At 35.9% G+C, this 17,159-nt stretch overlaps 1 protein-coding gene across 2 annotated transcripts in view; it reads right to left on the bottom strand.

Moving 5' to 3' along the window:
- CCDC6 (coiled-coil domain containing 6) overlaps positions 1-17,159 on the bottom strand; it is a 54,066-nt gene that overhangs the window by 14,679 nt on the left and 22,228 nt on the right. For both annotated transcript variants that reach the window (XM_054071210.1, XM_054071211.1), the window contains exons 3-6: positions 9,537-9,665; positions 4,536-4,639; positions 2,666-2,826; positions 272-428 (exon numbers count right to left, since the gene is read on the bottom strand). In XM_054071210.1, coding sequence (XP_053927185.1) covers positions 272-428; positions 2,666-2,826; positions 4,536-4,639; positions 9,537-9,665 — 551 coding nt within the window. The remainder of the gene's footprint in view (positions 1-271; positions 429-2,665; positions 2,827-4,535; positions 4,640-9,536; positions 9,666-17,159) is intronic.

The following is a 17,159-nucleotide window of genomic DNA, read 5'->3' as shown; positions in this document are numbered from 1 at the left end:
ACAGCTGTATTTATTTCAGTATACCTTTATCAAAACCCTACGCAACCTTTTGGTACAAGCACTTTCTCACTGTTAAAACTAATGCAATTTCTGCACAAGTTTGACACTACTCTGCTGAAGTTATTCCTGGACCAAGCTGAAATTTGATACATATATTAAACCATATACACGTTATCTCTATAAATACTTATTCTATAAAAGTCAAAAAGAAATATGAGTATTGATTAAAAAGCTCATTGCCAACATATCTGGGTGGCTCAAAAATACAAACCTTTCATCATCCATTTCTAAGCTGGATTCACTTTCTGACAGTTGCCTGCAGAGTGCTTCCCTACGTTCCATTTCCCTCTGTAATTTTCTTTGAAGTCTCAAGTTTTCTTCTCTCATATGTCGCTCCTCTTCTAAATATTGTGCCATCTTCTCTGAATCTGAAATTTGGATTTTTGTTCAGATTTTATTAAAATTCAATTTCAAAGACAGGCAAATACGTTGTGCCTACTTTTACTCTAGTACTTCAAGAATGAAAGTGTAGAAAATGCTCAGGGTGGATCACTCAAAATTCTCATCTCTAAGTCATTAGCTACTAAAATAATTTACTGGTTGACAGTTGCTACCTATATGTATTCTACAGCATTCTTTCAATTACATATTTTTATCATGGAGATTGGCCAGCAGAACATGTACTGATATTATAAGCCAGCAAGTGATTTATTCTTTACATCAAAGGGCAGTTTGAGTTGGCAAATCTAAACAAGCTCAGCAAACTTCACTTAAATATTTTGGTATCAAAGGCTATTTTTACAGGGAAAAAATCAAATTATGGAAAGCTACAAAGGATTTTGACAGATTATTTAAATTAATTGGAACACATGACAAAGACTTATGACGCACAATGTATTTTGCAAGGCTTTCTACTGTTTGATCAAGTGTACAGTTAATACCTTTATATTAAAAAAAATACAATTCATCGTGCTTTGTGATCACTTGTTTATGCAGCATCCTTCAATCAAAAGAATATTCCTGGTTTAGAAGACTGCTCCCAAGCTATCAACAATACATGATTAATCTCTCTTCTGTGGAAAGATCATTTATAAACATAACAGTACAACTTATTTAAAATTATTGTTATACCACAACAATTCCTAGACTAGAAGTGCTTCAGAACACAAAATGTTATACCAGGATCAGAATTCAGTAATCAGATTTTGGTAAGTATTTATGAATAATACTAGAGGTTCTCTAATGACCACATATTGCAAACGCTAAAATGAAAATTGTATTTCAGCTTCATCTTCCACTTTCAGGCTAGCGCATTCACCATTTTTATCAGTATTGCTACACATATTGCAGCTCTGTTTAATCTGCTCACAATGGTAAAAAGTACTTTTAAACCTAGACCTTATTTTCAAAGAGAAATTGATTTTAAATGCTTCTAAATTTTTACTCTAAATCACAATAATTCAAAAAGAAACCACTTAAAAATAATAAATAATTGAAATGAAATTAATTGGGATAGGTCTGTACAGAGAGTACTTAAATCTAAGGCCTTGCTCTCATTCTGAAGTCCAGTAAGTGAAGGTTGCGGTGCAGAATTGGTAAACACAATGATTAGTAGTCCTTATCTTCTTTTAACTGACACATATTATTAATACCATAAATTTGCGCATGAGGCCTCCGCAAAAGAGAACTCTCCCACCATTTATCTTTAAGGAAGGCCACTGCTTTCAGCAAGCTATTTCTCTAAACGGGGGCTGATATATTCCAGTTGCTCTGTCAAGGCCAGCACACGACAGGGGGAGAATATTGCCTGTTTCCCACTCACCCTGTTTTTCCTGTCTATATGGGTCGGTATCCAGCTACCTATCAACTGAAATATATTGCTACTTGACTAGGAACTAGGCAGAACTTGGATAGAAATTTTAGATTTAGCATGAAGCAATGAAGGATTGGCACTGCAAATATCACAGGAAGGCACAGATGATCCTCCTGCCAGCTGAGACCATGAGCTCAGAGCCACAGCCTCTTCTATTGAAAAGGAAAGGCAAAACAGCAGCCTTTCTGCTTCTGGTTGAGGGTCTGTGACACTTTTCACAACATCATAAGTGCTTCTACATAACTATTTATTCTGTCCACCTTCAAAGCAATCCTACATAGGTAAAACCAAGACAAGATTACTTATTCTGTAGTACTGTGAAGGCAAACAGCTGCCTGAACAATTAGTCTAACACAGCTACAGCCAATTATTTAAAGGTAGCTGCAATCATTAACAAGTGAAACTCTTGCATACAACTGAACTTTACTTTGCTAGTTGTTCATTCTTTTGAGTAATTCTTAATTTATAACAACATTCCTACACTATGTTTTGAAAAACTATGTTGAAATACTGCTAAGTCTCATAAAGAAAAAGAGATGGAAACATTTTTTTTTCTGGCACAAAATATTAGTGATACTTGTTGATTCTTCCAGACACCTTCTAGTAAAGTTAAAAAACCCCAGTCTGCAGTGTAACTGTATCAATTAGCAATAATACTGCAATTATGAAAACGTTTTAATTCAAACCTGCCCTTTTTTTTCCACTTCTACCTTAAATTCAAACTCATGAAAGTATACATAAAAACTTACATTACACAAGCTTAAAAAGATTGAAAACAAGTTGTTTACTCACGCTGTAACTGTGCAGCCCTCAGTTGTTTCTTTAACCTCTCCACTTCGTTCTTTAAAAATCTGATATGTCTCATCATATTTTCTGGAGAATCTATCTCCATTGATATGTCTCTGGGTGATGGTGGAGCAGATACTGGCTGGTCTAATTTCTCCTGCAAAATTCTGTATCAAAAATAGTTCAAACTTTACCTTCAATTGTAATGAAGAGAAAACCCCTGAAATCAACAAAAAGTCATTGCAAGGATTCTGACACGCATAAAAGACTTATTTGAAGTACTGGTTTGGGGGAGATAATTTTGGGGGGAATTATAATGCTTTCTTTTTGAACTCAAAATAAAAAAAGGTAAAATTTGTTGCCCGAGCATGGATGGATTTTCTAAAATATTCAGATACTGACGATCTCAAGTATTTCTGCATACATTTCCGGAAAACCAGATTGTACGCCGCATATAGTTACCTCAGTTTTATACTCAAATACTACTTATCCCACAAAATAATTTCTATGGAAATTCATTTAATCTCAAAAAATAAATTAATTTTAATGATTTTTTTACATCAGAAGAAAACATGTTCAAGACGAAAAGAAGAGACAAGTATGTCTGCGGTTGAACATAAGCTTTTCTGCGTTTCACCATTAACAAAAGAGAAAACATCACAGATATTTTCTGAAGCATAGTCAAATAGTCTCCCCTCTCCCTGTTTTTTAAAATCCCCAAACAGAAACGTTTTCCACATAGTCAAGGCTTCAAATAACTGACTATAAATTCAGGAGTAAAAAACTTCTTTGATAATGGAAGAATCACATCGTAGATATCAACAGAATCACATAGTAGATAGCAGTTCTAAATGATAATTTTTAGAGTTAATGTATAAACTGCTCTTCACTAGAAACACACTGATTGGCCAGATCCAACTGTGCCCTGAAGAGCAGCACAGTGCTACGCAAATACAATACTTGGCACGGCCTGTGTATTCACATATATCATACAAAGTTGTACCAAAGTATATTCTGATCCCACCATCGCTCCTTCATAGAAGGCACATAATCTGAGATAAATTAAACCACAAATGGTTATGCTGGGAGAAGGTTTTACATCGAAGATGCACAAAAAGTCCCACCAAAGGCCGATTCTGCTATGGATTTACCACTTTGGAATATCACATGTAGTTCTTTAGAGCACCTTCCACACAGCAGGGCTCTGTAAAATAAAACTACAAAACCTGCAGTTCACCTAGGTCCAGGTATTTTCTGAGGCCCCAGTCAAGATTCAGTCACACTAACATAAGTGTCCTTAAAAAGGTAGAAGAAAATAAAGTATTAAATATCTCTTCTCCCCTAATGCCCCCAAATCCAGAGTTCTTCTATGACGTTAAGAATGTATACAGTTTAATGTATATTTTTAATCTTAGCTTTCCCAGGAAGAAAAAGTCTCACTGTCTTAACTTTTATTGAAGCAGCAGCAGCAAGTCTCAGTGACATGAATATACAGCACTGAGAAAAAGCTGAAGTTTTCTTTGAGCTGATAGGGAAGAAAACAAATACACTAAAATGCCATGTCATTTTCTCTGGAACATGAATATAAACTTGACCCCAAACCAGAAGCTTTAATGAGAGTCTATCAATAGTTGAAAAACTTTAGCAGATTCATTCAAGCTTTCCCAGTTTATTTCTTGTACTACTTAGTTTAAGGCACTTGAAGCGATCAAAGATACGGCATCATGTAAACCAGGAGCTTTACAATTGCTTTAAGGCCCAGATCTTCATAGGTTAAACATCTCTTAGGGGATAGAGAATAACATATTTAATCCAGAACATTATGTATTAAATTATATCTCTCCCACAGTAACAAACACACTGCAACAAGACAAACCGTTTTTCTGCTTCAAGCTTATCCATCCTCTTCCAGAGACGATTCACTAGTGCTTCTTGCTCTTGTTCTAAAGTATTTTCAAGGTCAATCTTCTCACGTCTTAGCTGGAAAGGAAAATAATCAAAGAAAAATGAAAATGATGGAAGCATATTTTTTTGCAAGGAACTGTCACCAGGAAAGATCACCGTTGTAACCACATCATTTTATGCGATGAACTGTTATAGCAAGGAGAAGGTGAAGAAGAGGCAAAAGTCATGAGCAAGACATTGGTCAGAGCCAGTGAAAAATCAAGAGGTTCAGGAGTTACACAGTTGTCATCTTACTAGAATTTTTTCTCAGATAACCTGTTGTCTCTGGCCAATAAAGAGGACCTTGAAACCTGAAGATACGGTCACTGATGACATGGCTATTCAAAGACATGCCCCTATTCTATGTGTCTCAAGTTCAAATTGAATTTACAGTCCACTGTACCAACATTTATTCTTTTGAACAATTATAGATGCTTTTAGTGGAAGAATCACAGTTAAGTTAGGAATGGAAGAGAGGCCATGTCTGCCTTGTGTCAGGTAAAGGAACAACATAAAAAAATAGGAAAGAAAAAGCTCGGTGAACTGCCCTGTTACTGTATCAACTCTTACTAGTAGATACAAAAGTATTTCTATCTTACACAGACTTTATAAAAGTAAACACTTGACATCATTCTCATTCACTTACTGTGCGAACAAACATTCTTGATTGCACTACAATCTAATAAAAGCAGATATAATGTAGAACCACACATGAAGAAATATGTTTTTAGTATTTTACTACAAATACAATGAAAATATTAAACATAACTAACATATGGGAGCTTTACAGCTGGAAAACGGCATGGAGATGTTTTCCCAGCCAAGACTTAGTTAACGCTCACCACTTTCCTGATGGGCAAACAATCCCACATTACAAAGTGGAAAGACTGAAAACAGATCTAATTATTTCCTTTCACATTTACTGCTATTACAGCATCTACATCTGCGAGGGCTCTGTGCTAATCACTAAATTAATCTTGAGACACCCAAACTAAATTTAAACTTACGCACTTCAGGTATAAGATTCATGAATCTACAACTTTCTTGTTTAAAGCTTAGAGGAATTAGTTACTCTCAGTAAAACCAGACATAAACTGATGAGTAATAGGGAACGTAATTAGAAAAAGAAACACTGTTTAGGAATCTTCCAGTGTCTGAGTTTCCAGATATAAATTAAAAGAAAAGTCAGAAGCAACATGCTTCAGCCTCACATAAGGGACGAGAATTTGGAATACACTGACACTTCGTTCCCCATACCAGCAGGAGATGGAGTGGTATGAAGGCAGAGAGCTCAGCCCTGGGAGACAAAGGGCGCTTTGCTTTAGAGGACTGCTCATTGGCCACTTTGGCAAAGCTTCGAGCTGACACCATTCAGAGGGAAGAAAGTAAAAACCTTCTGGGAATCTGTACACTGCGTCTACATTACCAACTCATAGATCTTCACTATACTGCATAACTATCTATATGAACACACGATGAAAAAGGTTTGACTGCAGATCACCACTTCTGTAGCAGTGTTTTTTATATCACTTCAATGCAGCATGGTTTTGACTCACTTGGTCTGGCACAGTTTTTTTACAGCTGTTACTAACCTAGCACCAAACCAATCCACAAAATCCCACTGGTGAAAATGAATCTATTTTACTGAATGGTAGGAAGAGCACACTGACATCTGAAGACAGAGTAAATTATTTATAACCTTGGATTTGAAAAATCTAAGATTACATTTACTATTATAGCAACCATCACCAAGGCAGCAGAGTCCATTAACTAGAAATCAGCATGTTGGTGAGCACGCACAACGGCAAAGTCCATATAATCAGCAACAATATATAAATGAGCTTGTGTCACACCCTAAAGGGACAGACATGCTCTGATGAAACACCGAAGAAACAGGATTGTGAAACAGAAATCCAAAACTCCATATTTCCAGCAATATGAAAACACACTGGAAAAAAGTCTCTTCCTTTCCTGATACTGAGTGTTGTCCCAGTTACTTCCAGTGTCAGGATATTAAAGCCCTGAGGATGACCACCCAAAATTGAACCTACAGGAGGAGCAACTGCAGCATTCTGACCAAAGCTGTGAACTTGGAGGATAGGTATATTTGTTTTGTACAAGATAGTTTCAGATGTACTTTGAAATGTAATCTAACTCTAGTCAATGAATTTGTTAGGAATGTGACAATATTCTAAACTAATAAGCAGGATGGGATTGTATCTTAAGACGAAACCTGCAGCTCTCTCAATACCAGTGTCATTCTATATAGGTTCAGAGTTACGTTCCAATCAAATATTTAATTTTTACCATCACAACAGGGAAACAAGAAAGCATTGCTTATTTTTCTGGACTTAAACCTTCTCTTCAAAGGCAGAGAAAAACCTCTTAAACATCCTCACCATCCAACTGTGTTTCTTCTCATCCCTCCCTCTTTTACATCTACACTTACTTTACTTCAAATGCAGCATCCATTGTCTGTGCAATCCTGGATTATCTCTTCTTCAGTCTTTTTACCAACTTAATAACAAGAACAACTGTTCCCTCCCAAAACGGAGGTTGAATATGATCTCTGCCTAAGCCCACTATCCCAAATTTTTCTTCTCTGTTTCTCTTCTACCCCATCCCCTCTGTAGATTTAATTCTTTGCCCTCTCCAAGAATACCTTTCCGATTTTACACATTTCCTGATGTTCTCCTTTCAAGGAATCAGACACAGGAGATGATCATCAGCAGGTTAGTTCTTATTTCTCGTATCCTATCTACATCAATTCTACTTTATCACTGTACTGTATGAAATAGAAAAGCAACTAAAAAGAGTATTGGCAAGACCACACAACTGGGCCTCTGTAGGACAAAAGTGAAAGCTATTTATATCTTATTTCCCATTATTTTTCATTTTAACCATGACGTTCAGTTTACAAAATAGTCACGTGTTGTGAATTTCTTCACCATTAGCCTTCAGAGAAGCATGTTCTGCCACTTAAAGTCTACTTAAGAAAATTAAGTCAGGTCATATTGAAACCTAAGATCCAACCTCATCATTTTTTATTCAGGAATTCATTCTACGCAATCATCACTGCCACAAACTGGCTACCTACTGATCATCCTTGGCATAACCAGCTCAGATAAAAGAAAGCAAAGGAGGAAGGACAAAGCACAGATAATTCTTACTCCATATTTTAAAAATAGGAGTTTAGTGAACAGACATTGCAACTATCTCCTCACTGATCGCAGTGATAGATCTACTAATGTAGCCTTAGATTACGTTCAAAGCATTGCTGAAGTAATCCTTCCAAGCCCTGTTTAATAGGCCTCCAAAGGTTATGTTGAAGCATTGTGACATTCTGTCTTCCTTAACTCCTGATGCATACAGTAAAAGAAACATTGCTCTGCTCACAAATTTTGGTTGTTTCTTGCTAGGTACAGCACATGCCCCAAAGGCTGTTGCTTCAACTGGTTAATTAGCACAAAAAGCATTTGTTTTTTTTAATTTGTTTAAGAGAAGAAAGCATTCTGAAGTTCAAAGTAACTTAAGATTTATATACCTTACTGTAAGAAAGAACAAATTTATACATTACATTACATACAAACATGTGTGGAATTTCTAAGTAATACTGACAGCCAAATCTGACATCTTCATTAACAAAGTAAGTTTTCAAAGTCAGATATTCAAGAGAAAGACCTTGAGCATCAATACTTTTTGAACAATCTATCGTTAACACTCAAATGTAGCAACAAGTTTCACATTTTGTTTTTTCAAAAGCATCTGCCCAGAGCAACAACACAAAAATAAATACCATTAAGATTTCAGCTGTGGCTCATGCTAACATTTCAAAGATTAGAACAGCTTAATATGTGGGCTTACTTTGCATTTTGATTAAGTGGCCGCCACCACCACCTTGTGGCTAAGAGAGTTATTTCAAGCTCACGTTAATTTTCATGATGATGAAATGATTTGTTGGCAACTACTTCTTCCTACCTTTCTATTTTTCAACTTGTTCCAAAGTTAGCAAAAGAATCAAGAAAATTCATTTCATCATGAAGATAGCCATTAATCTATACACAGTGTCAACAGCAGTAGTAAAACCATACAAACATGGTAGAAATTCAGATTACCAGCAACAAAAAAGTTCCATATCTGATGAGAAGATTAAAAATAATTGCAGAAACTGTGTACTATGTTCACACCCAAATTACTGGGATTCCATAATTCAGAAAAACTGAAGCTCTTTAACAAGCCTACATGTTTCATCAGTGTGTCTTTTAAGTCTAAAGGACACCTGCTAACGCCACTGAGATGCTTTCATGCACACTCCTAAAATTAGACATGAAAGCAGTCCCAATCTCTACATTGCCAGTGGAAAGATGACCAAAACAAGCAGTGTTTTGTCTCTGCAATCTTCATAACTGTCTAGGGAGAAAGGGAGTTGGACGTAGTTAAATCTCAAATCTTTTGAGGTATACACACAGTTGACATCTCACAGTTAGAGTCCTGTGTTATCCAAGCTGCCAAAAAAAAGTGACCTAGAGCAAAACCAGACCATACATATACTGCTCACTGTTGTGCATAGCTGCTATCAGAAGTGACAGTCTTTCTCACTAGCAGCATGAGAGTGGAAGCTGATGAACACCCAACAAGAAGCATTACTTACAAAAAAGTTGCATCCGCAAAATTCTTGGCTGTCCAGCAGACATGAAGGCCTGCAGCAATGCTACTAAAAGTTATAATGGCCTTGAAAAAACACTGATCAAACGTTTCTCATAATAAATTATAAGTCAAACTGACTTTTCTATATACTTGATATTGCCTAGTTTCCTACACACTGAAAAAAATTAAGTCAAATCTAATACAAAGCAAGTTTATGGTTTCCATTTGGTTTTTTATTCTCATAATCCCATGTTTTAGTCATACAGTTATGCAAGAAAGGAGTTACCTGCTCCAGAGTGAGCTGCTTTGAAATTGTATCATTTTCCAGTTTTTTAATCTTCTTCATCAGTTTGTTGACTTGGAATTCCTGTTCCTGCTCTAAATGCTGCTCCAGTTCAGCTTTCTCATGCTGCAGCTAAAAATTTAAGAGACATCAAAGTATTTTAAACACACAAATAAATGTAGGAGACATTATGCACCTTTTATATATTTATTTACACGTTTATTCTTATTGCACATTAAATTATCCACCAATAATTCTTCTAAAGAGACTTCAAAACGCACAATCCACCCAACAGATCTTCAAAAAGCAACACTTTAAACTGTGTTCCATTTACAAAGCAGATGGAAGTAAACTAAATTTCCAAATATTTAATGAAGTCAAATCAAAATAGATACATTGTATATAGCACACAGAATAATTATAGACATTTCAATAGTCAAAAATCTATTGTCATGTTCACAAAAGTATTAATTTAAATCCAAATGCATCACCCAAAGAGCACCTAAAGCATAAAAGGCAGGTCTTAACACTTCCTTCTCCCAGGCAGCTGAAAGCTTAAAATCACGATTGAAGCCATTCTACTGAAATGGCTCTGAAAAAAAGATTGTATGAAAAAATAAATCTAATTTCTATTCCTATGCTAGCAAGAATCAAAATATTTTGATGACATAAGAACACTGGCTATTTCAAATCAATGTTATAAATTCTCTTAATGCTCAAGGGAATTTTTTTTTGTCAGTTAGTATTTCAAATGAAAACATCTTCACAAACTGGAACACTCTCAAAGCTCTCAAGCAGATGGAAAGAAGCCCCTCCCCACATTTTAACATAAATTATGGCTTGGCATACAATCACTTTTAATATTAAGTCAATGGAATCCCTCTGAGACAGAGATCTAAGCCTTCCTGTGGACAAAACAGTGCGACTAGCACCATGGTATGAAAGCGTGAATTTGACTTATGTCACCAAAGGATAATGGTGTAATTACAACAGGCTCTGACCACCCACTGAAAAGTGCAGGCACTTTTTTTCCACCTGATTGTTTTCTATGCTAGTTCTACTGGCTATCACATAAAAATATGTAAGATCATAGTGTTTAAATATGAGGAAATGGAGACATTACCTCACAGCCATGGACACAAGTTGAGGTTGCTGGATATCCATAGTAAAGAAACAGACTTGGATTTTAAAACAATATAAAATTGCTAGTTCATTAATTCAGTTCCTTGTGCTGCTGTTTAGAGACATAATGGTCTGCAAAGTGCAGCCTGGGAGAGAGGTCAGAGCAGAAAGGCTTGTGTGGAGACAGCACTAGGAAAACAGTAACTACTTGGCAAGATACATATGGGAGAAGTTTGCAGTTTAACTGTGTTTTCAGGGTTTATCAATTTCAAGATTTTATTTTTCACAAATTAAAATTAACATCAGAATAGGAATTAAAAAATAAATGAGAGTTATTCCTTTCACTTACTAAATTACAGTACATTTACAGAAACCGCTGATGCTCAAGGAACCTCCCATGCACCGAGGAAGCCACATAGACTCCACGACAATCACTGTGACTATCCTGGCAGGTCTTGATCAAAAGATTAGGAAATTTTATTTAACTGCCTAGTTGGAAACAAGGCATTTCATTTCTTGTGTGAGAATATGTGGGGCTGCTAAGTGAGATTTTCATTAGAAGAAAAATTTACACTCACACTTTTAAATCAAAATATTGTGTTATTTGGTAATCAAAAACTTGAAGTTTTTTACTTCAGTATTGGAGTTAAGCTTGGTTGGAAAAAAAATGGTATAATAAGAGAAGAACATTATTCAGCCTTACAACGCCACAAACCCTTCTTCTTTCCTTCCCCATCTCTATGCAGCAGCTACAGCTTAAGATTGAAGATGGCCACAGACCCAAGGAGCAAACAGTGCACAGATTACAACCCTGCTCAAGGTAGCAGCTAGACTTTCATCAATCTTCATTTTGCTTCATTAAAAAAGCTAGATGCTGTTTTTTACCTAACTAAAAACTGAGACCAAAGCCAGTTACTGTAATCAGCTTATATTTAGTTAGCAAATTAAACTGCATGAAAAGGCACACAGCCAGAAGCTCTTACTCAGCCTAAAGCCAGATGCTGCTAACAAAGTGCGTGGTTGGAGACTGCTGGCATTTGCAGACATGCCAGGGAGGCAGGCACATCATACAGTCGTATGAAGGCACCTCAAACCAACTTAAAACCAAATACTTTTTATTACTCTCATATGTTTCATGCAAATACAACTATCATATTATTTAAAACAAACTGAGCTGCAATAGCACAATCTTGCTTATCAAATCAGTCCTTTAAAAGCTCACTTGAATTTCTATCACATGTGACTGATGAGGCTTACTCATTAGATCTGAGCTGCTGTGTGCATAGGATCTACTAAACCCTGCCTTGGGAGTACAAACATACTACAGCCGAAGGACCATTCCAGCTGATCAGAAGGCTACTAAATGAAAGCAGAAGAGATGTGTTATAGGAATATCTTCTATTCTGATTTTAACAAATGCACCAGAAAGCAAAGTGACTGGGAATAAAAAGAAACCCACAAACACTTTCCCTTTGAGTGCTAAAGGGGATTATAACATGAAAGCCTTCTTAGACATTCTGATAAACTTGTGCTGCTCCCCATCACCCTTTTCAGCTTCATTATTCCAAGTGTGAGAAAAATACTAACGGCACACCCCAAAATACTTTAATGGTATCTGTCACTCATCATTGGGGAAATTTTTTTGCCCTTTATTAGCTTTGATCACAAAGCCAAACCAAACCAAACAAAAAAAAAAAAAAAGAGTTGTTGCTGAAACCCCAACAACGAAAGACAGAATTGCTAACAAAGAGAAAATATCCACTGGTAAAACACCGGTGGATAGTGCTTATTTTACTTAAGAGAATATTTTCAAACTGTTTTTAATTAAATACAATTGTAGTAACAACTGTTTAGAGATACACCTACAACTGCTAGCTAAAGAGAAGGAAAAAATGTGTTAGACCATGTCACCTTGACGATAACATCTCATAGGCCTTGAATTGCACATGAAAGCACTAGGAGAGACACTGGGGCAATTTTCAGCTACATAAGATCAGAGATGGGTTTGGTACGAGACAGCTAATACTTTAAAGTCAGAACAGGGCTGTCAAATACAAAGCTTAGCAGCAGAAAGAGTACATATGTTGTCCTATGCAACTATCATAGTATTCTTGTCTCTACAGAAACGTTTTGTGATACAATACAGGACCGCATTTACCTTTCCTCCTTACTGTACTGGCTTATTCTGGGACAGCAGAAAGCATTTAATGAAATCATGAAGCTAATGGATGAAGCTGCCCTTAAAAAAACAACTCTCATTAATCCCTCAGACTATAATCTTGTACATTCTATTGAACAGTCTATTTTCAGTACTCCAGCCCTCAAAAGTTGTCTACTTCCTCCTTTGCTGCATCCTGAAAGTCCTATTTATTAACAATTTGTATCAGCAGTTTGCCTCCTCTTTACACAAGATGTTCATCAAATAAATGAGAGATGAGCTGACTCCGTTTATTCAGCAAAAATCCCATTTGCATTCTTAAGATGACGTATCGTATTTTGGAGAGCAGGAAGGGTAACAGCTTATGTTTACAGACATAATTTTTTAAAGAATTATCAGGAATCAGACTGGCATGAGAAACAGTTCTGTATAGCCTTCCAATTACTTAATCTGCATGACTACACATTATGCTATTATCTTGGTACATCATAACATTACACTTTCAAGGACACACACTTTGAAGAATTTGCACTTTCAAAAATATAAGGGTAGTGAAAAAAAGAAATCTATTTGATTTTGAAAAAGACCATTGTGCAATTTAAAGAATAGCTGACTTTGTAAGTCCAAACAGTATTAAAAAGTGCTTTTTTTGAGCAGCTTTGTTTCACAAAAGATAAATTTTCAAGATTTACTAATTTAAATTTCAAACCATGTCCACAGCTGCGAGAATAGATCCTGCATCAAAACATTTCTAATAATGCTCTGCAAAACATCACTAACATTCTATAATGACTAGAGATCGAGGAATATTGTTCCTAACTTTCCAGAGACTTAGTGAGATAGAAAAAATATATTTTAGAGTAAGAGCATTGGAAAATATAGTGACTGTACATAAGGCTTATAAGAACTTTATCAGGAACGTATGTGATGAAAAGTTTTTGTTTTCTCCAAAAGCTCTGTTGAGAAGCAAGTGATCCTTTATCTCTGCAGCTTACAGCCTAGAAAATAAAAAATTATGCTAAAAAGGAAATTTTAAAAAAAGTACACACTTATTTATTGTGTGTGTAGAGGCAGTAAAAGCTAATGCCACAAAGTTATAAATAGGTATTATCAAGCAATGGTATGGCATCAGAAAGCCTGGCAAATGGAAGATTATTATTCCAGTGAAAACACCTTCTTTTATGTGCTATTGTACACATTTAGAATCAGTCCAGCATACAGTAAAATGTTTCAAAATTAATTTCTTACAATATATAAAACCTGATGTAACCCTGTGTGTTATAATAATAATGCACATCATGCTGAACTGCGAAATTCTTGTTAGGCTGTTAGCAAGGAGTGCTGCAGCTCATGCTCTGGCAGACAGCTTTCACGTTTAAAACATTTTAACATTCTGGAAGCTCATTCCAGATGCCACTCTGAATGCGATGCATAAGCCCCGACAATTGTGACAAACAAACATTTGACAAAGCAAAAAAACCACACAGGCATGATGAAAAAAGTCCCTCTGCTAGGCAGCTTTCAGCTGAATACTATGGTAGTAATTATGACACAGCCACAGGCTAGTAAATACTTGAATAATTAAGAGACTACATATCATATGCAGTTTACCAGAAATCCATCCCTTCCTCTGTGGCAAATGGCAAAGTCTTAAACAGAACAGATTGATATGCATTTTTGTTTCCTCATAGTCACACAAAAAGCCAGAAGCCATGTGATGCACAAAGTATGACAGCATGAATTTTCAAAGTCTTGTTCCAGGTCAGGCCAATGTTGCCTGGCAAACACAGAGATTAAAAGTTTAACCCCAAATAGTAAAGAACAGTGGAGCAATCAATTAATGCCCACATTTCCACTGAAGACTACGGCACTGCTGGTCATAATCCAAGAAAAGGCAGCATCTAATGTAGCTAGAATTCTCTACAGAGCAAAGATACCAAAAAGGGAAGAAGGCATTTATCAATCCATCATTAGCCTTATAACGGCCTCATTAGTCTTGCATTCTCTAATAAAGACAGTATTGCTACATTCCAGGAGGTAATGGTAAGTACTGGCATCCACAAATCTCAGGAAATAAAAGAAGGTAAATTATAATTATATAACTTTTTGTGTCTGAAAAGCATTAGTCAGGAATTTAGCATCTGTGTAACAGGAAGGATATCCTAAACTAGTAAAGATATTGTAAAAAATAATAAGTTAACCATGTGCCGTGTGCTAATGATGGTCTCTTTTCCACAGAACAAGTTTACTTGTATTATCAGGAGTTTCTGAGATTTTTTATCTGGCAGGATTCATAATAGAAGAATCAAAACTTTCAAACAACAATCTTTCAGAAAACAAAAACCAATGTCACTATTATTTTCAGTTCTTTGTTCTTTCAGACAATTGTCTGTAACTCACCAATATTCTAATAGCAACTTACTAAATACATCATCACTATAGAGATAAAAAATTTGTGGAAACATACTATAGTAATCAAATGTTTCCTAGTTCCACGGGTAAGCTCTTCAGGTGAAGGGATCATTTCCTTTGTATAATTCATAAGCTGCTGAGCATGTTACAAGTGTTTAGGAGAATGCATTAATATGCATTTTGCACATTTCACAGCAAGTTTATCACATCAAAGACCATCAAGCCACAAAATGAGATCTACATTCAGCATGCAAACAAACAGAATAACAGTTTTATTATTACACTGTTTGCTTTAAAACAAACAAGTCTTCCACCTGTACTGCAAGTCTCAAGCCACTGTAAAGGTATGAAAAGCCATCCAGACGTATGGACTGCAAAAACCTGCAGACCAGATAGATTCCTCTGACACAGCTTAAAACATGCTTTGCACTAGAGCTTTGAAATATCCCTTCTCATCTTCTCTGTGTATTGCAGTTAAAAGGTGAAGCAAGATGTTCAACACCACTCACCCTTCACAGGCACAACCACCACCAGCATTGACAGGATGCTGACAGCTGTTCTTTTGTAAGTAAGCAGGGTTAATACTTAGATAGAGGACAAACTAATGATTTACTTCCAAAAACTGCTACCTAATGATGCCAAGAGAAACCACACAGTTTTAGGACTAACAGTTTGGAACACAGGTCGCCTTTTAAAATCTTCTTGTTGACATGATCACGTTTTATAAAACGCTAAATGAGGCTTACGGGAAGGCCACACGAAATGAAGAGTAAGGCTTTTGGCTGAGATATTAATAAAAGCAGGTGCTGGTCAGATTTTTACCTCCATATTATCTTAGTTATGACTATGTAGTTTCTTTCAGCAGAAACTTGCAGCTTGCCTCCTGAAAGCAGGTTAATATTTACAGGACAATGTTAAATCAAAAAATTCAGATTTTCTCCACGTGCTGTACAAAAGGCAAGAACAATCACACCAGTTTTAAGGTAGCTTTCCATTTCTGACATACAAGCTTCTCAGAATCTTTCTCTCACAAGTGAGAATGAAGTTACACCCTTTAAGGGTTTCTAATGGATAAACAGCATTACGCCTTGATTTCATACATGACAATAAGGCACCCCCTTCGCCATTTTGAGAACAGTAGATTGCCACCTTTTTCTTAATTTGCTGCAACAGTCAAAGGATACTTTCTGAAAGTCCATAGCAGAAAAGAATAAAAATTAATTTTAGTTTTAGGCTGACAAGAAGCTTATATTTCTCCTTGTAATGTGTGAACCTATTGTGCATAATACTAGTAATTTAAGAACTGTTAAAGATGGAGCTTTAAAGCAATCTTAGTTGAATCCTAGGAAAAAGGCTAAGCATATTTTAAGTAATTACTAGATACAGCAATGTAGCTGCTGCAGTACTGATGCAGTACAAATTTGTATGCAAGGTCATTATATGAGTTCAAAACTCTTCAGCCAAATCAAGTGCAATTCATGCTTTTACTTAAAATTAAGTTTTACTTTGCTCTACACTGTGTATAGTACAGTCCCAGGTAACTTGGATCTGTAACAGATTTCTACATACCTCTTTCAATTAGACAACATTGCTCAACATACTATTTCTCTTTGTACTCAAAGAAATTTTAGTGGAAATCTTTTTTCCACAGAGAAACCTACATCTTACTTCATTTACAAAAGAACACTCAATACCCCTATTTTACTGCCATCTGCTTCTCTCTTTCATAAAAACGTATGACTTCGAAAGCAGAGGTGCATCTTGTTCAGAAACATCCTTGTCAGTCCTCAAGAACAGCAAGGGTGAACAGTAATACCAGATCTAGGATATTTTATCTTGATACTCAACTTATTATGTGATAATAGGCATCAAACAGACTGAGTCATAGAGGTCTCATTTTTCAGTAACAAAATTAGCTCTAATGTTGTTCCCAG

The sequence above is a fragment of the Cuculus canorus genome, chromosome 7, assembly GCF_017976375.1.
Source record: "Cuculus canorus isolate bCucCan1 chromosome 7, bCucCan1.pri, whole genome shotgun sequence".
NCBI classification, from domain to species: Eukaryota; Metazoa; Chordata; class Aves; order Cuculiformes; family Cuculidae; genus Cuculus; species Cuculus canorus.
Note: the sequence above shows the minus strand (reverse complement) of the source record. Positions and strands in the feature narration are given on the sequence as shown.